This window comes from Trichophyton benhamiae, assembly GCF_000151125.1.
Source record: "Trichophyton benhamiae CBS 112371 chromosome Unknown contix00201_1.exp, whole genome shotgun sequence".
NCBI classification, from domain to species: Eukaryota; Fungi; Ascomycota; class Eurotiomycetes; order Onygenales; family Arthrodermataceae; genus Trichophyton; species Trichophyton benhamiae.
The window spans coordinates 16,639-41,809 of record NW_003315098.1 but is presented as its reverse complement, the minus strand read 5'-3'; the positions used below and the strand labels follow the sequence as shown (position 1 = coordinate 41,809).

The 25,171-nt window shown below is 46.4% G+C and overlaps 7 protein-coding genes across 7 annotated transcripts; 3 read left to right on the top strand and 4 right to left on the bottom strand.

Moving 5' to 3' along the window:
- Window positions 1–1,363: 1,363 nt before the first annotated feature.
- ARB_00748 (uncharacterized protein) lies at window positions 1,364–2,747 on the top strand (the record flags this gene model as incomplete). Its single annotated transcript, XM_003012820.1, has 6 exons — window positions 1,364–1,539; window positions 1,603–1,715; window positions 1,914–2,336; window positions 2,399–2,433; window positions 2,524–2,638; window positions 2,695–2,747. The coding sequence occupies 6 exons, from the start codon at window positions 1,364–1,366 to the stop codon at window positions 2,745–2,747; spliced, it is 915 nt and encodes a 304-aa protein (XP_003012866.1).
- A 1,770-nt stretch (window positions 2,748–4,517) lies between these two features.
- ARB_00747 (uncharacterized protein) lies at window positions 4,518–8,686 on the bottom strand (the record flags this gene model as incomplete). Its single annotated transcript, XM_003012819.1, has 4 exons — window positions 4,518–5,421; window positions 5,505–6,934; window positions 7,018–7,657; window positions 7,755–8,686. 4 exons carry the CDS (start codon window positions 8,684–8,686, stop codon window positions 4,518–4,520), a joined length of 3,906 nt encoding a protein of 1,301 aa, XP_003012865.1.
- Window positions 8,687–12,554: 3,868 nt separating this feature from the next.
- On the bottom strand, window positions 12,555–14,230 carry ARB_00746 (uncharacterized protein; the record flags this gene model as incomplete). The annotated part of the gene is made up of 4 exons (XM_003012818.1): window positions 12,555–13,187; window positions 13,242–13,340; window positions 13,439–13,679; window positions 13,842–14,230. 4 exons carry the CDS (start codon window positions 14,228–14,230, stop codon window positions 12,555–12,557), a joined length of 1,362 nt encoding a protein of 453 aa, XP_003012864.1.
- Window positions 14,231–15,594: 1,364 nt separating this feature from the next.
- ARB_00745 (uncharacterized protein) lies at window positions 15,595–16,620 on the top strand (the record flags this gene model as incomplete). The annotated part of the gene is made up of 1 exon (XM_003012817.1): window positions 15,595–16,620. One exon carries the CDS (start codon window positions 15,595–15,597, stop codon window positions 16,618–16,620), a length of 1,026 nt encoding a protein of 341 aa, XP_003012863.1.
- Window positions 16,621–18,261: 1,641 nt separating this feature from the next.
- Window positions 18,262–20,679, bottom strand: ARB_00744 (uncharacterized protein; the record flags this gene model as incomplete). Its single annotated transcript, XM_003012816.1, has 1 exon — window positions 18,262–20,679. The coding sequence occupies one exon, from the start codon at window positions 20,677–20,679 to the stop codon at window positions 18,262–18,264; it is 2,418 nt and encodes an 805-aa protein (XP_003012862.1).
- Window positions 20,680–21,378: 699 nt separating this feature from the next.
- ARB_00743 (uncharacterized protein) lies at window positions 21,379–22,398 on the top strand (the record flags this gene model as incomplete). The annotated part of the gene is made up of 1 exon (XM_003012815.1): window positions 21,379–22,398. The coding sequence occupies one exon, from the start codon at window positions 21,379–21,381 to the stop codon at window positions 22,396–22,398; it is 1,020 nt and encodes a 339-aa protein (XP_003012861.1).
- Window positions 22,399–23,743: 1,345 nt separating this feature from the next.
- ARB_00742 (uncharacterized protein) lies at window positions 23,744–24,130 on the bottom strand (the record flags this gene model as incomplete). The annotated part of the gene is made up of 1 exon (XM_003012814.1): window positions 23,744–24,130. One exon carries the CDS (start codon window positions 24,128–24,130, stop codon window positions 23,744–23,746), a length of 387 nt encoding a protein of 128 aa, XP_003012860.1.
- Window positions 24,131–25,171: the final 1,041 nt, after the last annotated feature.

Genomic DNA, 25,171 nt, shown 5'->3' with positions numbered 1-25,171 from the left:
CAGAACGCCCTCCCGGAATTACACGTTTCGAGCAAACCGAGTTGTATGTAGAATCAATCCTTTCCAATGCCAACAACATCCGAGGCTAGGGTCTGTTGCCACGTCTTCATTGTATCAAGGAAATTCAAATACAGGCACTCCCCTAAGACAGACAGCCGTTTCAATTCATCTTTAAAGGTATCCTCTAGTAAATGGCGACCGGTACTATATTCTCGCAAGAACTGATCGGTTGTGAATATCTGCGGGTATAACCACATAAATCTTGGGAGAAACATATCCACGGTATAACTGAAGAACAGAAGCCGAGTGGAAATAAACATCACTTTGACTCGTGCTGAAGAATGCTGTCCTGCATCTCTCTTGGTATGGAGATGTTGCGGTCAAATGTGCACAGGAGGAAACTAACAAAAAAAAAAAAAAAAAAAAAAAAGAGGGGGATAACTGGATGACATAATAATACTGCGTAATATTGCCACTATAAACACTGACCTATCAAATCAAATCGAAGGGCCCCGTTACTAGCCCGATTATGTAATGGATCTCGTCGTTATCGGTCTAGCTCAAGCTCTCCGCAGTTCTCTATCGCCGTAAACACCGTCAAGCTTGGATTCGATTATCAGAATAAAAAAAGATCACAGTCGTGATCTCTGTACAAGAGGCATGTAGATGGATAACTGTCAAATCCCCCTGATTTTCGGAAACCCGCTTTGAGAAAGCTTAGCTATGGGAACACACTCTACGTAAACAACGGCGTTTCAAAACTTCTCCATCTATTCTCGCTACTTCACCATAGACATTGTCCATACGTTGTGGATATCGAGCGTAGTACTCCGTATTAATGTTTCTCTCTCGGTAAACCGCTTGTCCAGCTTGATTTATATGCTAGCTAGCTACAGGTCTGATCGGTGGCAAATCGTGAGCTGGGCCGAATGGATGCAACTCTTTATTTGCCATGTCCCATCCTTATCTCCGCAGCCATGTCGCTGCCCATTTATAATGAGCCCGGCATTCAGGGAACCCCCACGCATCATTCCCAGATTTTCACATACATAATATTACGATCAGCCTGCAATGAGTAAATCAAAAAAAAAAAACCAACCAATAGGTTTTAATACGGCTTATGACTACTTCACTTATCGCAGCCCGGACTTTAGGCATATCCCCCGAGCTCGGGCTCTGTGCGGGGGTGGAATGTAAATCCGGTCTGCTGTGCCACAGATGACACAACCAACTGGTTTTGGGCTGGTTGTATATAAAATCTAGTATTACCCCTCATAGTAGTCGCTTTCTTTAGACCTCGAGACAGTTCAGATTGATTGAAGAAGTCCGAAATTGATACTTGAAGGTATACTACTATCCGAAGATGGATATTCCGAAGACGTTCAAGCAAGCCATTTTCAAGGAAAAAGGCGCCCCATTGGTCCTCGAAGAGGTGCCAATGACACCTCCGGGTAATGGGGAGGTGTTGGTAAAGGTGCAGGCCTGTGGTGTATGTCATTCTGATGTATACGTACAGAACGACGGTCTAGGCGCTGGCCTGTAAGTTTGCTTAGACATTATCGGTTTGATAATATAGGACTGACAACCAGCTTTGCCTTATAGCCCCCGAGTGCCAGGGCACGAAATCATCGGGCACGTGGCCGCAATTGGTGAAGGAGTGACACAGTGGAAAGTTGGTGATAGGATTGGAGGAGCGTGGCATGGCGGTCATGACGGTTAGCACCATGTCTTTCCGCAGGATGGAAGTCTGTTCCCAAGGCTAACTGGAACTGTAGGCACTTGCAGACAGTGCAAGAAAGGCTATTACCAAATGTGTGATAACGAATTGATCAATGGTGTCAACAAGGGAGGTGGTTGTATGTAGCGTCTTTCCTATATTGTTCCAGGTCCAGAAAGCTAACCCGAATATATAGATGCTGAGTACTGTCTGCTCCGTGCTGAAGCTGGTGTGCGAGTTCCAGCAGATGTCGACGCAGCAGTATACGCCCCCATTCTATGTGCTGGAGTAACGGTTTTCAACTCGATGCGCAACATGAAGCTGATGCCCGGCTCAACAGTCGCTATCCAGGGACTCGGTGGCTTGGGCCATCTAGCTATTCAATATGCAAACAAATTCGGATTTCGTGTTGTTGCCTTGTCTAGAGGCTCTGATAAGGAGAAGTTTGCAAAAGAGCTAGGAGCCCACATATATATCGATGGCAGCAAAGGTGATATTGGCGAGCAGTTGCAGGCAATTGGAGGCGCAGATATGATCGTCTCGACCGCACCGAGTAGAAGTGCTGTCGAGCCACTTCTCAAGGGATTGGGAATGTTGGGCAAACTTCTGGTCCTCTCCAGTAAGTCATTTAAGGGTTGGTCGTTGGTTTGGACTTGAAAATTTGCTGATTTATCCTTGCAGTCCCCGGGGATATCACCGTTAACACCGGTCTAATGGTGAGCTCGCATTGGCTATAATGCATTTCAATTATTGAAGAATCAGCCAACTGACTTGAGAACTAGGTACGCCGAGGTCTGAGCGTTCAGTGTTGGCCCAGTGGCCACGCCACGGACTCCGAAGATGCCATCGAATTCACAAAACTTGAGAATATCAATTGCATGGTGGAAAAATTCCCACTTGCAAAGGTCCAGGAAGCATATGGTAAGTTCCTTTCACTTACACAAGTTGGGACATGGTGTAACTAACAACTTTTTTAGATGCGATGGTCAAAGGAACAGTTCGATTCAGGGCTGTGATCACTATGGAGTGATCATCTGTAACTACATAGTCATATAACCAGCAGTAGTTACTAGAAAAAAAAAAGCTCTCTCGAAATTTGATAAATCACGGATCGGATATCAGAAGATCGCTTGATTAGGTTGTGTCGCTGGAAAGGATTATTCTGGAACGATTGTGAGAAGAGAGACCCGACCCGACGATAGCAACCTCACTTTAGCGAGCGCTGGAAAACTAAATTAAGGTTCAAACTAAGTTATGATCACATGATCAAATGTTATTGTTTAGCTTTAGATTATATAATCGAAGGAGTCTATTTTAGGTTCACTCTTCCGGAGATAAAATTAATAAAGTTAACTAGCGCTTTCGGCGGCGTACCCGTAGCTTGGCATTGAAGGCACGCTTGACATTTGCGGCTACTGGGTCTGATTATCTTGCTTTTGGCAACGGTCGTCAAGCCTGTCCTGGCCGATTCTTTGCGGCCCGTGAACTCAAACTAATGTTGGCATATGCTCTGGTGTACTACAACCTGGAAATTATGGACTCGAGACCCCCTGACAGATGGATTGGAGTATTGCACATGCCAGCCTGGATAAACAATTAATACCCAATAACCAATGTAATAAATTATACTCCATATTTACAATTTTTCAAGTTATATATAGATATATTATGTCTGGGTAGCTATATCTTGGATGCTTGGGGGCTGCTAGGGTAGTTTTGCTTACTCAAACTAGATACATTTTACCCGTAAAAGGGTGTTTTCTAATGCTAAAGTGTATTGGTAGAAGGGGATTAGAGGATTAGGAAGCTTACGCTTGAGGACAAAGTGAGAAGTTGTAAGGGGCTTAGGTAAGAGGACAAAGTGAGAGGATATAAGGGGCTTATGCTAGAAGATAGAGCTGGGGAGGGGTTGGAACTAGATAGGGTTCTATTGTTATTAATATAAATGTAGCTCTTATTATCTCTATTATTCTAATGTAATCTCGCGTTGAGGACTTTTATAGTAATAATAGCAAGAGCAATAGCAATAGTAACAGTAGAAAGAGCAGACTCAGCAGTAATAGTAATAATAGTAGTAATAGTTGTAATAATAAGATAAAGAAAGGATATCGTTAAAGCAATATATTAGTCTAGTTCTAGGCTATGCTAGTTAGAAACGATAACTCTAAGATAGGTTAGCCTATATAGAAGATAAAGTACTACGCGGAGGGTATAAATAAAGTCCTTAGAATTAAGTGGTACTATAGGCACAATTATAGTTAGATAGTAGAGACTCTGAAGGTAATAACCTAGTATATCGCCGATCCCTGTGATATCATCCAACCTAGCACCGAAGGGGGCTTCAAGAAGGTCAAGCTCGATCTACATGGTCCTAGTTAGGATCATCGCTGTTGATATCGCGGCGCAGTCCAACGAAGGCATAGCTTGCCGCCCTGCATACAATAGAACCCATACTATCTATCCCAGATTCCAACATCTCATTCTACAGGCAGCGCAGGAGGGGGAGATGTGGATGCCGGATATAACCCAAAATGGAAAGGCCCGAGAGCCATGTGTGAGAGTGCAAAAAGGAGAAGTTGCAGGAACTCGTTAATTAGTTAGGCCACAGGGCGGTTTGATATCATATTACAGACCAACAACTAACAGGCCAAGGGTAATATCTAGGGACAAATTAATATATATTCACAATATACAACGAGATGACCGTGTGAATGGTCATCAGGCACCGAAATAAAGAAGAGGAGGGAAACAGGAGAGTAACTATCCGACAAGACATTCCTTCACGACGGTCACAAAAAATTTACATCTCGCCCAAATTCTGCAAGCCAACAAGTTCAAAGTACGCCGACCGCATCTGCATCAACTCAGAATGGGTCCCAGCCTCAATGATGCGACCTTGGTTGAAGACATAGATCATGTCTGCCTTTTGCACCGTGCTGAGACGATGTGCGACAGCTATCGTTGTGCGGCCTTTTGCTGCAGTATCCAGAGCAGCTTGTACGAATTTTTCAGACTCGGAATCGAGAGCCGAGGTGGCCTCATCTAGTAAAAGAATTTTTGGGTTGCGGAGCAAGGCTCTGGCAATTGCAAGGCGTTGCTTCTGGCCACCCGATAACATACCACCCTTACTACCAACGAGAGTATCAAACCCGCTTGGCAGGCCAATAATGAAATCGTAGATATTTGCATTCTTGCAGCATGCCACTATTTCATCTTCTGAAATATCATCTCTGTCCGTACCTAGCATGATATTCTCACGGATAGTACCTTGGTATAGAGTTGGCTCTTGGCCAACAAGTGCGAGATGGGAGCGGTAATTTTTGACGTTGAATGATGAGATTTCTTTGCTATCCACATAGATACCCCCGAGAGTTGGGTTATAAAATCTCTCTAAGAGCGCAATTGCAGTGGACTTACCACATCCACTAGCTCCAACAAATGCAACGTATTGTCCGGGTTTGACCTGGAGATTAAGACCTTGTAGAACAGGTTGGTTTGGTCGCGACGGGTACCGGAAGTGTACATCCCTGAACTCGATATGGCCTTCTATACTCTGAACCTTTTCGCCGTCATCGCTCCAGCTATCAATTTCCGGTGTCCGGTCAAAGAGAGCCTTGACACTAGCAGCAGCATGACGAGCTTTGGCAAAATCCGGTACGTAGCTGAAGATAGTCCCTGCTGACTGCGCGCCGAAAATGACGGAACTGTAACACAGGAAGAATTGGAACCTGAGTCGAAGGGTTAGGACGAATATCGTTTCTGACCGGGGGAATTGTGGTTTACTCACATGCTATATTCGCGTCTACCGAACAGGTTGCCTCCATACCAAAAGCCGAGAGCCATGCAGAGGAACTGGAGTGATTGAGATGCTGCATAGAGGGTGGACGACTTAAGGACGGACCACACTAGGCTGCGGCCTTGCGAGAGAAGCTGTGCATGGTAGTGACTGCAAATGTCATCCTCACGGGTTAAAGAAGCTACGGTTCGGATAGCTGAAGTGGCCTCACAAGCATAGCTTGCAGAATCTGCGTAGGCCTTTTTCTTCTCTCTCTCGAGTCGAACCAGCATTACCAAGCGGAAGTACCCGCAAGCGAGGAGAAGGGGGATGGTGGAAATGCAAACCAGACCAAGCTTCCACCCTACAGCCAGCGCTATGGTGCAAGCGGCAACCAAAGTAGTGACCATCAAGAGGATGGTCATCATAGTAATCCCCGACAGCCCAGCCAATTGAGAGGTCTCAGTGGATAGGAAGGAAGTGAGAGCACCTGCAGAACGTTTGTCGAAATAGGCAATGTCTTGCCGGAGGATATGCCGGAATGTTTGGTCACGAACTCGATGGATCAGTCGCTCTGCGCAGTGAGAGAACATAATACCCTGAGTTGTAAGAGCCAATAGCTGCACAAAGGCGAGCATCAAATACATCAGGGACCAGAAGTTGACTTGTCGACGTATTTCAGAGCTTTCTGAGAGAGGGAGTGAAAGGACTGTAATGCACTTAGAGAAGAAGACGGCTTGTGTTGGATTACCTCCGCCGCAGACGATGCCGAGTAAAATTCCAAAGACCATATATTTCCATTCTCGTTTGTTCAAACCCGCCACGAAACGTATAAGCTCAAACAGGGTATAGTTGTCGGCAATGTCCTCTTGTTGCTCTTTTCCCTTCCTCGAAAGTGTGGTTCGTGATTTTTCTGACTGTGTCTTGTACGCTGTAGGGTCCTGAGATTCTTCTTCTTCGTCTAACTTGCCGAAGCTGTCGCACTTCTCATCATATCCGGTTTGCAGTAAATCATAATCGGTTTCGGGCAAAATGTGATCATTATCTTGATTTCTAGACATCTGCTTCATCGCTATCCGCTGAGCCTCGACCAATTTATGATAAGCCGCTTTCTTTTGAAGGAGTTCATAGTGGGTGCCTTGCTCGACAACACGTCCGTGAGACATTACCACAATATTGTCCGCATTCTTGACAGTAGAGAGCCGGTGAGCAATGATCACGGTAGTTCGTCCCTGGGCAGCTTTGTCGAGTGCAGCTTGTACAACCCCTTCGCTCTTTGTGTCGAGTGCAGATGTTGCTTCATCGAGTAGTAAGATCTTAGGGTCGCTAACTATGGCCCTGGCGATGGCAATACGTTGTTTCTGCCCCCCGGAGAGAAGTAACCCTCGTTCGCCAATGTTAGTTTCGTAGCGTTCAGGAAGGGAAGAGATGAAATCATGGGCCTGAAAAGAAACTTGGTCAGAACTTTTGACTGCATATGTACGGTAGTTATAGGTAACTATAAACGCTAAGGGATTAAACTCACATTTGCTATTCGAGCAGCGCGCTCGACTAGCTCAGTAATCACTTTGTCGGACGCATGCTCGTGCGGTGTTCCGATCAATCCGTGCTTAATATTTCCAAATATCGTGGTAGAGAATAATGCAGGCTCTTGACTAACCAATGAGATTTGTTGTCGTAACCAGCGTAGATTTAGATCTTTGATATCGTGGCCGTCGATATATAGAGATCCACCCACAGGATTGTAGAAACGCTCAATCAGACCGACTATAGTGCTCTTCCCAGAGCCTGAAGCTCCAACAAGAGCTGTAGACTTACCAGCTGGGAATATCAAACTTACATCATCCATCACAACAACATCGGGGCGGGAAGGGTATATATGTCTAATGTTCTTGAGCTCCACATCTCCCTGAATTTTCTCGAGCTTCTGACCCTCAGTCGATAGGGGATCGAGAGGAGAGACACGATCGATGGTTGCATAGATCTTATTGGCTGCTGCAACCGCTGTGGTAATGGCTTGGACATTCGGTGTAATATTGCCCAGGGCAAAGGCACCCATCATGATGGCCATTTGAATAGTAAGAATCTGCGCTAACCCAACGGATCCATCCACCAGGAAGCGGGAGCCCATCCAGAAAGACAGTCCATAATTGAGGTAGATGTACCTTGATAGTGACAATTTGTTAGAACGCTGTGCTGTTCGATGGAATTCAAGAGACCGTCAATCGGAAGGTGAGATGTTATTCCACTCGCTATACTTACAGGAAGAGAAAACCAAGCATTGAGCTAGTGGTGGATTTCAGCTTAAAGCCAGACTTCTCTGCTTCAACAAGATATCCATTATACCATCGACCCAACTTCTCTTGGGTATTGAACGCAACCGGGTTTCGAATCGAGCTAATGACCTCTTCTGCAACCGTTCCGCCTTTAGCAAATTGGCCAAGGTATGTCTTGCTGAGCTTAGCAACGAACGTGCCCACGAAACCCAACGTGACAACAATAGCCACGACAGTGGAGCACATAATCAGCGCCAGTTTCCAATGCCTGGTGAAACTGATCACGATAGCGGCCACAAAAGTGGCGATGGCTGTCAAGGTCAATCCCACTTTCTCTGAGATGCCTTCCTGGACAAGATTGGTATCTGCTGTAATGCGTGTGGTGATCTCACCCGCACCAAGCTCGTCAAAAAAGGCAATATTCTGTCTGAGAATGGCGGCTAGGAAGCGTTCTCTGATTTTTGATGTGACGTGTTCGCCGGCGTACACGAAACCGACCGTGGCCATATAAACCATAGCAAACTCGCCTATAGCGAGGTAGAGAAAGTACAGAGAGAAACTCGCAAGGTCGCTGTTAAACTTGCTCCCCGAGATTTCGCCCAACAGGAAACTGCGGAAGGTGCCTGCAAGACCACCGAACAAAACAGTCATCATGGGCATCAGCGCACCGCCAATGATCGCGGCCACCGAGGCAAGCATAAGAACAATCCTGTCATTCTGTGTCGCATAACGATACAAAGCCATGTAATTGACATTGGTGGCGGGAAGATCTAACTGTCTCTTGAGGATGAGCCTCTCATGCTCTGGCAGATGCTTGAACGGACCATCATCTTCCATCGTTTCGGTTTCCCCAACCTGCCCTGGGCCGGCTCGGTTCGTGTGTTTGGCATCTTGACCTTCCAGATCACGGCTTGTCATCATGAAGCAGCCCAGCGATTATTGACGTGACACTGGTAGTGGGAGGTCGGAGTAGGTTAGTTTTCCTGATGGGGGGGGGGGGGGGGTCAAGTCGGCCTGGAAGGAAGTGAGGTTGAGGCGAAAGAATCTCTGGAGCGTGCAACTCGCTTTTGTTAACTACGCTGCCGAGTGCACCCCCGAGTCCCCTTGCTATACAACAATTGAGGCGTTATCATTTTCTATTGCTTGGAGGGGACAGGGGCGCGACAATCATGGATTTGGTGTGTAAAACGCCTGTATTGCATGGATATCTGTATAGAACGAGGGCGTTGGCCAATAATGAATGACCCAGTCTTCTGGATACCCCTGGTGGGGTCTCCGGAACTTACTGGATTAGGCGATCAGCCGCATATCGACCCGCCCAGACTGGTTCCAGATCCTGGTCATCATGTCGACGCGGTTGTTGGCGGAGGCCTTGCGGGCCTAACACTTGCAAACGCACTGGAAAAGGGGAATGGTGACTTGTTGCTAGAGGCCTGTGGTCGATTTGACCCCCGGGGCCGGAGTATTCAACCCGATTATGGGTGAAACAGCCCCAATCACAATGTACAAAATCCACCGGAGCAATGGTAACCTTGTATCAGAAGGAGGAGGATGATATTGAGCTCTATCAAATGTGCGAGGCTTTAACCAAGCAAGGTGTAGCGAGATAAGATGACTAATAAAAACTGACAGCTTGTCATAGCACCAGCGCTCACATTTCCCAATCTTGAAAACCAGGTATGATAAAAACTTCCATCTCTCGGGTGTTTAGTTAAGTAGATCAAACTAAGTACAGAGTTGATGGTGGTCTGATACGGAGTACAAGCGTATCTAAATCAAGACGTACTTCCTATTGGATTACCAATTCGCTATTAATCAGTTATTTCTATTGGTTATGGTAAAAATATATGTTAGATTTATGCCCGCCCATTCGACCAATCAACGCCACTGACCCCTTATGCCTCAGGGGTGCCGTTGATTGGTTATCTGGATTGGCCAGTCAGCTTTATAAAATGAAATTTTGATTGGCTATAACTAGTTATTTATTACAGAGATTATGTAATTAAATAGTGTAAGTTTCGAATATGCGGAGAATTTAAGCGCGTAAAAGTCAAACGAACCTCAGTACAACGGACTGAATGGACCATGCCTCCCACACAAATATCCATCATCATTGGCTCCGGTCATTCCGACTGTACGACTATAATAGGCAACAAGCGAAGTACTCCTGATGTTACGGAAGGGGTATCGAGCGGGCTGAGAAAGAAGCTAGCACTCTTAAGTCTAGAGAGGGCAGAGCTGGGTAACCAGAGTACCTAGTAACAAGTTACCTTATCTTGCACATTTCAGCGTCCTATGGGAGGCTACGATCCCTAGATTTGACAGACGTACGTAAAATGCAACCTTACGTTACTTGACTTCATTGGTGCAATAAAAAGTCGCCGTTTGTAGGGGCCATCATACCCGAGGCGCAGGGGAGTGTTCAAATACTTGGGTGTTAACACAGAGCTCTGATTGATCAGTCCATTGGTACAGAGTACAGGCCCACTTGCCGCCTGGCCCCACTGCCGATTATTATTATTATTATTATTATCATATTATACACTTATGCCGAAGACTGAGGTTCAACCACTAGAGTCTCTTAAAGAGGCTTTTCTAAATACCCTTCCGTGGATGAACATAATACCAAAGGCTTCATATACCAATCCGTCATGGATAGCCGCTGCGGATGATTTATACCAACATCTACAGTGTAGAACCGCAGCACTCATCGGGGTACCCATTAACTGAATCCGTGCCGAGGGCTCAGGGGCTATTCAAAAGTTAGTTTGCACGAGGTCCTGGTCACCGTATCATGCACTACTTAATCCAGGTTCCTTCGCAACCAATCAGGCAGTATGGGAACTATCTAGCCATGGATGCACATATGCAAAGGCACAAGGTAGTGAGCGCCGTGTAGGTGATCAACGAATGCAATGTACACGTATGCGCTCAAATGTACAGGGATTATTTTGGCCTTGGGTCCAGCACATCTGGCGGAACGTATCTTGTTTCACATTTATTTGACCTGACGTTACGGGACCTAAGTTTTCGCTGATCTTATATTTCACGCTCAAGATTTACGTTCAAACCGACCGCAGGCCAGCCGATGTTAGCAAAGATGTTTGGTACCATTCGATACGACAAGGACACCAATAGTCGCGAGCATGTAGAGCTCCAGAGCGCCAGTGGATTCGAAGCCAGAGGTTATACTCCGGTTGCCTGTGATCGTTGTCATTCACGAAAGTCAGTAGGTCTAGATCACCCCTTTCAACATTACGGCCTAGTCACACTGGCCGTTGGACTTATTTTCACTTCATTGCTGCGGAAGGATGAAGATGAATACCTGCTGACATCTCCCCAGCTAAAGTGTAGCGTTGACAAAGATGGCTGTTGAAAATGTCAGGCTGCCTCAGTCACTTGCATGTATCGAGATGTCTTGTCGATCAAAGACAGTAGAAAGACATCAAAACGTGGGCACCCTTCCAATAACCAGTTGCCTACTCCAAGCTCACGTCAGGCTTCCTATGGTAGTCAACAACTGTCCCTAGGCACAGAGATCGACCAAGAGCCTACTCAAAGCGTGCCTGACTCTGAGCCTCTAAATTTGCCATGCTCTTCTTCCGAGGAGTTCGCCGAATTGCACAACACGTGGGAGAGCTCGATTTTGTCAATTCAGCCTACATCTCCTGCATTAACGGATAATCATGGGGCCGTCGGACTTGATTCATCCAGTGGGATGCACGAGTTCCCGAAGAGCAGCCACTCATCAACGAATGCTGAGAATATATTTGACGCAGCCCTCAATATGCAGGCACTCTACCATCACACAAATACCCCATCTCAACCAGCCCGGTTCAACGAAAATACCCAAGAGAGACGATCAGGATGGAGCTCATTCCCATCCACTCTTAGCGCTAATAGAGGGGCTTCCTCAAAATGTGATTTCCTCCGTGACGTGGCTCTTTTCCTGGAGGCCATTGGGGTAGAATCGACAGAGACGAGGGCAGAAATGCTTTTAAATTGTGTAGATAGAGGAACATAGGTCTGTAGGGAGGCTCTTCGTTGTTCAGACTGTAGTGTCCGGGGTGACAAGGACACGTTTCTAGCCGTTGTCTTACAGAGCTCGTCACTCTGACTCGTACGGCGTCAGATAAGCTTCTAGAATGGAACCACGAACAAAGTAACCGCCGAGGGTCCTCGAGTGAGACCCACAGCCCTATCGTCTGCATTGACCAGTACAGAATCGAAATCCCAGACTTTAAGGTCTCTCTTATACTTCACGTAGCCTTATTGCACTTTTTCGGCTTGCAAGGTCTCTCCAACGCACTTAAGGAAAAACTTCGGTCCAACAGTTTCGCGGCGCAACTAGTTTACGGATTGCGAAAGCATTATTGTTGATACCATCAAAATAATTCAGGAGAGGCATCAAATATATATTTATGTTAATAAAAGGCTACAGGCCCCTCTTTACCGGTACAGAGCTTAGACAGGAGGTCCGTTTGGGAGCAACATCATTACTGAAATCCTCCATTCTCTTGGTTGCCCAGGGTGCTTCGGTTATATCTCTAAATACCAGGCCGTAAGCGAAAGAGTACTAAGTGTATTAAAGGTCTTTGAATATTAGTAATTAATTATTTTTCATTATCAGCCGATATCGAAATCGCTGGCTAAAAATTGAAGGCTTCTCTAGTAATGTGACTAAAAGGCACACTTTGGCATCTCAAGTATCACCACCCATTGGAAGCCGTTACCCAAAAGTCTGGTGCTCAGAGGATGGGTACTGTCATAATGATATCTTGAACTGTCAATTTCTCGTCACCGTAATAGCAGGGGCTCTTCGTAGTCTTCTCCAGAGTGTTTTTGCAGGAGTGTCAACTCCACTAGACCGACTGGTGTGAAGAGCCTGTTGTATTTCGGCCAATGTACGGCCGCGCGTTTCTGGCATAAAGAACCAACAAACTATGGCTGTGGCAAAGGTACAACTTCCGAAGAGGAAATAGGCACCGTAGCTAGTATTTGCGAGTAGGGTCGGTGTCACAAGGGCAACGAGGAAGTTTGTGATCCAATTACTTCCATGGGCAAGGCTTGTAGCGCTTGCTCTAGTTCTCTGTGGCTGGATTTCGGCGGCATATATTTTCACAGCAACCGCCCAAGAGATAGAAAATATGACCGTGTAGAGGTAAATAGAGATGATAACCACCCAGCGTCCGGCACCATAGGAATGTACTGCATCTCCAGCATATAACCCGCCAATAATAAACATGGTTGTGGCCATTCCAAGTCCGCCATATATTGTGTTTCGGCGTCGGCTCCAGCTATCAGCCCAGATCGTAGCCGGAATTGTAACTGCACAAATAACAATAGCTGATACGCCTGATGCAAGGAAGGTATCACCTGCGGAAGTGAGACCAGCTTGTTGGAATAGTAAAGGGGCGTACTATGTATATAATATTAGATGAAGTTGGGAATGTCTAAAAGAATGAAAACGTACATATAGAACACCATCAATTCCACTCAGCTGTTGCATACCCATGAGGAAGATAGCTAGAAGGAAGCCTGGTCTAGCTTCGGCAGAAAAGACGTCAAGTGTCTAAAGTAATTGTAATTAGAATACATATTTTCCAATTCTTTTCTAACGTAACTGGAACAAAGAAAACTAGACCCGTAGAACTTTAAAGTAGGACTGACCTTGGACCTTTTCTTGTGTTCTTCCTCTTGGTTTGACGGCATAACTTCTCGATCAGCATGCAAAACACCCAAACGATCCCAGGCTGCATCAATCGCTGTCGTGTTTTGGCCGTAGGTCGCAGCTAGCCATCTCGGAGAAGGGGGTAGGAACACGTATGCAACAACGGCAAATGTAGCAGAGTAAGAAGCAAGGAGTATAAATGGTAGACGCCAGGAGAGGGTGGAAACAATTTTAACAGATCTGTAGCATGTAAAGAAACCGGCCACTAGCCCAGAGGTGATAAGAAGTTGGGGCCCTGTAGTGAGGCTTCCACGGTGCCTGGCAGGGGAGATTTCGCAAATGTACCTGCAGCGGCGTCAGTGTGAATGTTCAAGTCATTGGCATAGCGAGGTGCATAGTTACACGACCAATGTGCCCAAGTAAAGGCCCTCGCCAATACCTGCTACTACTCGGCCAGCAACAAACATGCCAAGGTGAACGGCAGCGGCCTCAATCGCGGCGCCAAGGCCAAATATAGCAGACCCGATAGCAATTGCTGGGGGCCGACCCAGAACATCAGCAACACGGCCAGCTAAAAACGAGGAGATGGCGGCAGGAATAAGGATCGAAGATACAATCAGCCCATGAAGCGTGGGACTCGGATGGCCGAAAGCCCCGGTGAACGAGTCCATCACAGTCACAGGACCGATAATTGCGGTGTCAACTCCGAAGAGAAAACCCCCGAGGGAGCACAGAATGCTAGCCACGACATAACGAGGCGGTGGTTTCTGGAATATGCCGGAGAGTTTCATGATTCCAACTTGAAAGCAACTCCTGCCTCAAGGAAGCTGTGGACTACTGACGGTATGGTGAGAACCATCGTCTGGGGAAAGGAACACAATTTAAGTCGAAGTGAGGGGTATTTATCTCAGGAGACTACCCGAGGTGAGTCACCTATTGAGTGCTCACCAGCATCTCGTGGGGGCCCAACATCATTGGTAATCATTCGATATCTGGCTAGACCTCTACCTTGCGGATGGTTTGTTGGTTTGTGCCTTATTTCCGGTTTCTCCTGCGGGCCCAGCGAGGAGGTCATGGCCACGCCTTTTAGGTTGCCCAAGGAAGTTATAACCTTAAAATTAAACTATGTGGGGCACTGCGGGACCCACTTTCCGTATAAAAATGCCGATTCACGGAAAGTTTTGCGTTTGTCAGCATCCCGTTCTCACATATTTTGGCCAATCAGCTGCTCCTGAATCAACATTAGTAGTGACTTCCACCCCTTAACCATGACCCGAATGCTCCGAAATTTTCTTCGGGTCAGAAGGATCTTCCGTTAGCCGTGTCGTGAAAAACTACATTCCAACAGGCTAGAAGGAGGTTACCCAGTGTTTTTCAAAGAGACAAGCTCCAAAGATTTTTGCGCTGTCATCAGAGAGGAAGCTGGGAGGAAAAAGCTGGGTCACTTGTGATAGGTGCTACCGTATGTGTTCTCGCTACTCGATTGAAATAACTTAATTCCTTTGTTGCTGAAGTCGATACGGAGTACTTCTCTTCCCATTATGAGAAAGCCATTGAAAGACTAAACCCAACAAGACTATCTTTTGAGCGACGACGAGGGAATGCTTGAATCGTATATTGACGTTGTCAAACCAATTAGTGCGTGGTCGTTTTTCGACTACTGTAGCCGTCAGCCGCTTGAATATCCCTCGTCTTCCCACAAGAAACTGCATAATGACTAAATATGGTGGTTTAACCGCAGAAATGCCCCTTTTAGGAAAAGCGCTTCTCGGCGCAGCCTCAGCCACACCATCACAACCTTGGATCATCCCTGCGAACATCAACTTATTCTTCCGTAATTAAATATCGAATGGATATTTGACCATTTCTGTCATGAAGTTGCATATTTATACCCCTACAAGAGCAAAAGAATGGATATCGCCCCTCAATGGAATATCCAAGAATACGTCTTTCAGGTGATGCCGAGTGCAGCTGATCATCATTCTGGAGAGGTTTCACCATCTTCAACAACAACCCTCATGGGGTATCATTACTGCAATAATCATGGATATAAAGTCCATCTGATGCCGTCAACTTCCTCTAGGTCTGACTATTAGGAGAAACATACCAGTCACACTTGAACACAAGCCCGGTTTTTTCCCTTCAGACCTTCATGATGGCAAAACCACAGCTCGCATCTCTTTGGCACCGCCTAATTAGGGCTGTTGGCTTCCGGAAGTCTTACAACTTCATTCTCTTCTTCATTTTCGCCGGTGGCTTGCTTGGATTCACTTTGTCCCGCCTCCAATACTTAGACATAAACAGATTCAGACGAAGCTCTATCCCTGGCGAATGGTACTACTACCAACGCGACCTCTATAAAACCGGTATCATGTTACACCTAGGAGCAATCCTACCTTGTTCACTTCTCATCGTTCTCCAATTTATCCCGATAATTCGATACAAGGCTACTTTATTTCACCGCCTAAACGGATACCTGATTATGTTTCTTTTCATGATTTCGAACGCGGGTGTAATAATAATCACTCCCCATGCTTTTGGTGGTGACCCTGCCACGCGGTTCAGCAATGGGCTCCTTGTTCTGGTGTCTACAGTTTCCATCATAATTGCTTACATCAACATCCGCCGGAAGCAAATTGAGCAGCACCGAGCTTGGATGTTACGAGCCATGTTCTATATGGGAAGCATAATAACTATGCGGCCTCTCATCGAAATCTTTTCACCCATATTCCGCTCTCTTGAATACAAATTTTATGTCAGCTGGCCCTGCGATCAGATTGATTTTACGTGGAAGTTCTACAATATTCCGGTACCATATACCAGCGCATACCCTATGTGCAATGCCACCATTTACCCGTGGTTAGGGAACGTTGAGCGCTACGCCCCTGTCAGAGCTGATACAGGCTCTCCCGACCCAGTCGCTATTGGAGCAAGTATTCAGCTCCAGTCGGCTCTCGCTGGTTCAGTAGCGACATTCCTACATTTCGTGGGTATCGAATTGTATCTGCGTCTCACACCTCGCGAACATGAACGGCTAAGGAACGTGAGTTATGAGCGCCAGGCCGCAGCGAAATATAAAAATCCAGGCAGTGCAGGATTGGTTGTCCAGAAGATTGGTGATGCGAACCCATGGATTCCACATCAGCAGGAAGTAGATGCAGAAGATGCAGAAGATAACTGATACTTTCAGCCTTTGAAATGGATTAGTCCATGTTTCCTAGCCTTGGTTTTATATCCTCCTTTCATAGTAACGCGAGATGCCTCTACCGTATATCAACCCTCTCAACTAAGAGTCTAGCACATACGACCATAGGAAGTGGAAAACAGAGCTTCCCGTCCGCTCAGCTGTACTTAAGCCACTTGCCGGTCGGTTAGTAGTTGGGTGGGTGACCACCAGCGAATCCCGACTGTCGTATGTATATTTTTTTGGCCTATTTATTATATTTTTACTCTCCTCTATTTACTATTCACTTATTTATTTTTATCCGTCGTTCAGCAGTAATAATGTAAGTTGGTCGGTAGTTGCTGGATTTTTTGGAAGATGATGCGATTTTCTCAGCTGAAGCTTGCTGGGCTTGGCGTAACTAATCAACTACATGTACTTGCAGATACTTAAGCGAGCGACTTTTCCTCTACATCAATACCGACACCATAGTGCATGATATATGCTGCCTTTGACAAGGTTATGGACATCAGCTGAAACGGCTGGAGAGTCAATTAAGCGATATCTGCACTTTTCCATGCGCTGAACATGATTCTGAAGGACCAGAAACGGCGAAATGGCCTCCTTTCTCTTGCCCACGTTCAGGTATAAAAAGGCCCTCGAGTGCCTTGATCTCTACATACCCAAATACCAACTCATTCTCTCATAAATTGTTCAACTCCTAGTGAGAAACTTGATTGACACCCTTCAAATACCCTATCGCCTTGATAAATATCTGAAGATGGGCTTCCTCGTGGGAATCACTGCACTTCTATCTATTGCCATTACCGCCTATGCTGCGCCCTATGACCAACAGATCCTAAATAAACAGGGCAATGGGGATCCACGCATTACAGATGGATCTCACGGAGGGTTGTATCTTTGTTCAGGGGCAGGCTTCGTCGGCCACTGCGAGTACTACCGTACCCCGTTTGGGAGCTGCGGTATGTTGATCCTCATTACCCAGGCTTTGGTCGTGATAATTACTCATTTAGTTAATAGTCACAATTACCGATCAATTCCCTTCTGGAAATGGCGGAGTCAATGGTGTAAATGCAGCTGGTTCCGACAAAGGGAGCTGGTGCACTTTATATGCGTGAGTTCTCTAAGACAATAAATAGGTTATATTTGTTAACATGTTATACAGGCAATCGGGCTGTCGGGGATCTGAGCTCCAGATCCATTACCCTGGGTATGATGACCTGCGGAAGGTGAGCTGGAGAGCTAGGGCGCGTAGCTATAACTGCGCTGCCGAGTGAGGTGGAAAAGTGAAAGAGATGATACACATACTAGGCTCCAGTGACAGCTCAATGCGGCTATCGATATGGTTGGTAACCAGTCCGATGGGTATATATGGATATAAAATATTATACAGCAAGTTAAACATATAATTAAGGCCTCCACGAAGCATTACTAACATTCACTCCTCTATTGAGGTCAATATGAGATAAGAGAAACGAGCTGGTTAAATAGCCGTTCACAGCTTTTTTTTTTTTTTTTTGGCTTGGAGTAGTTACACTTAATGGTCTAACTAAAGCGCCTCAGCTGCTATCATCGACTGTTTTTTCATGAGTATTGTCTGGAGCCCTAGACCTTAGATTCTGTTCGTAAGTTTCAATTTCATTTGCTTTCATTTTTGTCTTTATCTCCTTCCCCTTCCACCTCATCATCCATGCCGTCTGTGAAACGAAAATTAAGTTGTTCCAGCATGTCACAACACTGCTTGCCAACAGTCGCTATACACTCATCCATAGCAGCTGCTGCTTCGGAGAGTAACTTGCTGGTAACTTCATCCGATTTTTTAGCCCCTAGCAAACCTGAGAGCTTTTTGGTATTTGTCGCGGCCATAAATATATATCCCACTACGAAAGGCAATTGATTCTCCCTTTCCATGTAGCCGCCCCCAAACATATCCCGAAGGGTTGGACGACAGTGTTCATGAATACTGCGAAGAACCGACCAGCATATTCGATGAAATGAGAGATATGGTATACTGAGCTCCAAAGATTCCGTCCGTAAAGTGTTCCGGAGCTGTTTCAGTAGTTCGGCGGCATTAACTGCCCCTGAAGTAGCTTTCTTCTGCTCTTTCTTAATGTTTCGGGACATAGAATACACACGTATACCCTCTGAAGGCGAAGCCTCTTCATCCCAACTCCAATTGGATTTGGATATAATTTGTTCAATGTCTGTCATCGTCCAGTCTCTCTGCAGGGCTCCTTCACAGAATCTTGGTTTGAACATCTGAGCGACTGGAGCAAGCTCCTTGAGTGTCCTAGGACCTCTGGATGAAACTGGTAGAGCTCCCTGACGTCTATTTTTCGAGAATGCAGCTGCTGACCATCCCATACTCAAAGCAAATTGTTTCAAGTAATCTTCTGGGGTCTGGGGACGATCTCCAACAAAAATCTTATCCTGCATTCCCATTATTACATCCATATCTTGCCAGTTGTTCCGGAGAAGTTTTTCTTGTTTCACTGCGTTATAGAGGTGGTAGGTATATAATATGGAGCCCCAGGCGCCTGCAAAGGCCAGACTGACTTCTTGGAATTTTGCTTTTAGGCTGTAGGTAATCAACCCGCATAAGAGAGGGTGTGAGGATAAGAGCATATAAGGCTCTCTAGGAGGTTGCTTGAGTCTCCTTCGGGCCTCCCCAACGGGGTCTCTTTTAACCCACAGACCAATAAATTGCTGGATTTTCTCTAGGACAGTATCATTTGACCGAGGCCACCCTGTTACACGAAGGGATTTATGATACTGAAAGTTATCATTGATTGACTCATCAATCATGTTGGCTGTAGCCATCAAATCAGAAAGACCACGTCGCACGTCCCCACGCAACGTATGGTGAATATCAAGGTACACTTGCGTAGCAAAGGAGAGAAAAAGGGTGACTGAATGGGTTTGGAACGCCTCCGCAAAGCTGCGTGTGAGCTCATCTTCTGCTAAAAGGTCAGGAGCACAAATACAGAGTAATGCAAACTCAGTGGAGTGCTCCAGAAGGATCACCTTATCCTCTTGAAACTTTTCCCTTGGTGATTTGTTTATTCGGTCGCTAGTAGGGTCATAAACGCCAAAATAGCCGGGTTTGATAACGGGCATATTGTCCTTGCTTACCATAGGAACAAATCCTTGGAGGAACATGTAAGTTGGAAAGAAGATTTCTGTCGCTGCCTCCCAAACACGAAAATTAAGATCGTCACCAGGCAGTTCTCGGAAATCTTTATCTTCTCCCATATTATGGCACTGAGCCGTAAATACTGCTTCCATGAGCATGGCCGAACCCCCAAATTTGTTAAATAACGGTGCTGCGTCCTTCTCTAACTGGCGGGCAAATTCAAGAGCTGTGTTGGTCATGATCGACGCGGAAACAAGATCAAAGACACCATGCCGGTAGCCTAACCAGGTCTCCTGTATTGCAATACGGAAAGCACGGTAATCTTGAATGATAAGGCAGTAAGCGCTGTACATCTCGTTGATGTCTTGTGCCCTTTCTGCTTCATAGGTTGCGTCTGAATCGGATTCTGGAAGCTCTGGTTTTGTGGTATCTGGGGTATGAGCACGCTCTTCCGAAGGCTCCTCGACATCAAGCTTCTCAAATTTGTTAGCCAAGCCCTCTTTATTCTCATCCACGAACAAAGGTCGTAGAATGTTTTGAACGCGTTCGAGAACGCTGATGAAATGACCATGTCCATCTTCATTCGTCCTTGTCTTTTCTCCAAGAATGCTATGGTGAGATCGTCTTGCAGATATAGCTCGTTCGATGGCTGTGATAAATGTGGACGGGACTCGGACTCGAGGTGCTTCGCATTTTACAATAGTCTCGGCAAGGGGGATAAAGTCGCGAACGGCAATGAGATATGTCTGTGGTTTGACGGACGCGGAGCTTTTGGTGGAGGAATTAGTGGAAGCCTGAGAGGCTCGGGCTGCTTTTCTTGCTTTCCCTTTAAGCCCTGCCTCCTTTTTTGGGCTGGTCACCCTGATGTTCAATCTCGTATCCACAGGCTTTAGCGGTTTTGGCAAGCCATGAAGCCACAGCATTGGTATCTTGTTTGTATTGCAAATAGCTGCTCGTTAAGTAGTGAGGGAGCATTGTGAATACACATAGAAAACGCGAAAACTGTAATTAAATTACGCGTAGGAATCAGCCTTGGGTGAAGTCCATGGTTCAGAGGGTGTTTTCTCCATAGAGGCCCGAGAGAGCCCCTCCCATTTGTGTTCGAGTGCGCGGCTATTTATCGCGTGTCGATAGGCTATACTTTCCTTTAATTGGATAAATAAGCGACATGAACAGCGGGTAAACTATATTCCATTGTGCCTCGGCATCCCGGGCCATCTCCTGAAACCCCCGGCGGCCGCCAGGGCGCGCCCCTTGGGAAGCAGCCATTAGGTATAAAAGTCAAGCAGGATTTCAAGTAACTCGTCTATCCAAGATCATCAACTCTGAACTCAGATAACTTGTGAATCAACTAGTTATGTCTTCCGAAGTAAAGCCAGTCCTATTCCACTATTCGCTGTCGCCATATGCCAGGCGAGTTTCTTGGTATGTAATTAAATGATGCTCTACCAATAGCAAAAAAAGAGACACCAAAAATTGAACGTTGTTTGATTAACTAATGGTATGAAGGTACCTCACTCTGCGTGGGATTCAGCACAAACAATGCGTATGATAAAAAATACCCTATTACCCGTAGCAGGGAGCATGCATGTTGACAGAATATTCAGTTGCAACCACTCATTATGCCACGGCCGGACCTAGAGGCTCTCGGCGTCCAATACCGACGAATTCCCGTCTTGAGCATCGGGAAGGACGTATACTGTGACACTCGCTTGATTATCAAAAAGCTTGAGGAACAGTTCCCGGACGGAAGGCTTGGTGCCACAGATGGTGAAGGGCAAGCTCTGGAGAACTTACTTGAAACATGGTCGACGGATGGAGGACTGTTTCTCAATGCAGTTCTCCTGATGCCGCTTGACCTGCCATCTTTACGGGACCCGGCATTCTTGAAGGACAGATCTACCTTCCTTACCGGTCCAAAGTGGAAGATGGAGGATATGCCCAGTCTTAGGAGCGAGGCGATGGTTCAAGTAAAGCGTGCCTTTGACTTTCTTGAATCAACGTTATTAGCAGATGGGAGGGACTGGCTCCGCAAGACGGAAAAGCCAACCCTTGCAGATATACACGGTATGTCTCTCATTTGCTCCCTGTTTCTCCTCGCTTGTCCCGGACATTTCGTGGGATGTCTGGAAATGGGTTCCATGGATTCAATTGGGAGGCTGACATTTTCTCTTGCGTTATTTTTTTTTTTTTCCCCTTATTTAGCAATTTGGCCATTGGACTGGGTTCTTGACATGGGATCCTTGAAAGACAGCATCATCTCTGAGGCCAGCCACCCCAAAGTATTTGCTTGGATTGCCCGATTTAGGCAAGCCTTGTCACACGCAAAGGGAAGGATGGAAGAGATGCTTGTGTCCGGCAGCGAAGTGCTTGACGGTCTCCAGTATGAGTCGTTTGCTCAAATTGACGTCGAATTCGATGACTCAGATCCACTTGGGCTTGAGCAGGGCGAGGAAGTGCTGGTTTGGCCCACTGATTCAGGATCAACTCACCAGGATTCTGGGGCCCTTATTGGGTTGAATTCAAAGGAGATAGTGCTGCAACGAAAGACGGCAGATAGCAGGTTTGATATCCGCATTCACTTTCCGCGACTGAATTTCAAAGTCGTCTCGGCTGCTCACGTGCAGCAGACTAAGCTGTGAGACGTGCAAGTTCCATTATATCCATGATACATAAAAAAAATGTTAGTTGAGGGTATTTGGACATAATTTGCCCTTCCTTGACAATAGCTAGTTGTGATTCGCCAATATAGAAACGGAAAGAATATACCAGTTAGCACCCACCGCCTTTCTTTTAAACTCACAAAAGGATAGAAGGACATCCTCTCTTCAGCATCCTTTTGTCCCGAAAAAGTCGCCCATATCATCCAGTTAGGTGTTCCATGTACTCCGTAGATCTGACGAGTCGGAGGGTCCGATCCGACGTCTTACCATCTCTTTTATCGATGGTTCGTTCGCAGTTCAAAAAAGGAATATCCAGCCACCTGCAACGCTCTGAGATCATTTTCAACTGGGCCAATATAACCCCAAACCAGCCACGCGATAATTAACGACATCACATATACCTGTACGGAGTACCTCGTACTTCGTACTCCGTAGTCTCCATAGGTTTTGTTTATTTATCCCGAAAAGTGCGACGTGAGGCTCACGTATCCATCAGAAAGGACATATGGAGCTTCTTTTCCCAGGCAGATAGTATACTCCGTACGACCTCAGCTTTTGCGCGGTGATTTTTCATGCTTAGAAGAATCCAGTAGGATGGTACTATCATTATTTTATCAGCCCTCTCCCCTGCAGCCAGAAAAACACTGTAGTTTAGCTGGTTAGAGTGGAGAGAAATGCCCGGGAATCTCACCTAACTTGGATGTTATTGGTAGTTGGCACCTGAGCAAGGTCTCCATAGGGGAAGGTTGTTTTTTTTTTTTTTTTTTTTTTTTTTTTTATTATTATTTTGTTTGACAGACCGTACGAGGCGGCTGAGAGGGAGATTCTGCTGGACGCAGGGAGTCATGGAAGGACAGGGTCTTCAGACTTGAGTATGAGTGGACAACCTGTGGCCTGCTGGGCTGTCTGTGGTGTGTATCAGCAGCGGAGGTGTGGGAGGGTTGGGTGAGTGCCCAAGGGAGAGCTGCATGAGTGCCTAACAAGCAGCGGCAACACCGCACCCAATCAGCCCGCCCTCTCTTGCAGCCATGTCGGACGCCGTCGAGACTGAAAATTTTCAGGGAGGATAAGGGGGCCAGACAGGCTCTTCAGGCGTTGATCTCGAGCCGGCATAACTCTATCAGATGGACAAGCCCTTGTTCTGGTCGACCGATCTGCTCGTCCAAACCGCCGTCCGTACTGCGTAGAGTTTGCTGCTGCCCTGTCCTGGTGTTAGTAACACGCTGAACCGTGGTTAGCTACCCGTTACCACTCACCTTTATCGTCACCTTAACCAGCTAAACCCCCCCCCAGCTGCCCTGCCCGTCTCTCCTTTTCACCTCGCTTATCTCGTCTCGCCGTCCCTCGTCCCCGTCCCCGTCCCCGTCGTCGTCTTCTTCTGCTTTCTTGTTGTTGCTCCTCCTCCTCGCCCTGTCCAGCCCAAGCAAACAATAATAACTACCCAATCCAGCAGCCAGCCAATCACCGCCTGCCGCTCGCCGACCCACTTTTTGCCCCTCCTGGCGCCTTTTTTCCTCTCCTGCTGCGTCGTCTCGCCTTTTTTCTTCCTTCCTTCTTCCTTCTTCCTTCTTTTCCTCTTCTTCCCTTTCTTCCGCCGTTTTCTCAACTTCGTCTCTTCAACCTCAAGCTTGCTGCTCCAGCTCTCGCGACGCGCTCTCTCTCTCTCTATCTCTCTATCTCTCTGTGCTTGCTCTCTATCACCCTGCTGCATCTCTGCCGCATCTCAAGAGGTGACAAGTTGTGCTGCTGGCCAAAGGACTGTCTCTGCGCCCGGTCTCGCCCTCAGTCGGTCGCTCTCAATACCACATTTCCAACAGTGAACCAGCAGGCTTCCCGTAGGACTCCCCCGGCCACTCTCCATCTGGGATTACTTCTGTTTCAGCCATAGACACAATATCTACTTCCAATACTACTACATCACCATACCTTTTGAGGAGCAGTTGCACACGGCTTCTGGTATTGTTGTGGGTATATTATTATTTTTTGGACCCCAAAAGAGGACTGTTACATCCGCCATTTGGATCCGTTCCCAAGGAAACACCTCCCCCTGCATCCAGGTTTACACATACACTCTTACACACACATCTATATTCCTCTCTTAGGGAAGATACTGCAGAATCAAAGAAAAAAAAAAGAAACATACACTAAACAAAAACAAAAAAAAGAAGATCGCAAAAGGAGTCCTCACTTTCAGGCGCCAAAAGAACGCTGAGAACCTCGTATCTTTCTGCCTGAGAACTCACCTAACCCAAAGGACATATATGCATCTATCAGCCCTCTAGGATTTTCTCCCTGTGTCACTTGACTTTTTCATTATTTTTTTTTTTTTTAACGATTTGCTGCTTTTTTTTTTCTCTTCCCAGAGGTTTCTTTTCCTTTCACAGCTGTTCCACTTTTGTCTTGCTCTGCCCTGGATCCCCCTTTTGTTAAAGCACCAGGAAACATTATACCTCTTCCAGATACGCCCGTCTTCGGCCTGCTTCAATTTTCCGGAGACATAAACTTGGGATATCTGTACATTCTTCCATCTGGACTAGGACTCCTTCATCTCTCTCCTTCAAGCCGTGAAAACCTGGGTTTTTAGTTTCTATTTCTTTCTCATCTCTGTTTCTGTACCTTGGAAATAAAAATGGCACAGCGACAACCCATAAGATATGATGATCCGGAGCCTCAGACTCGACTCAATGAATATTTTATCGATCAAGATGGTATCAGCCGTGAGGTCATCCAAGCAGATATTTGCCGTTATCTT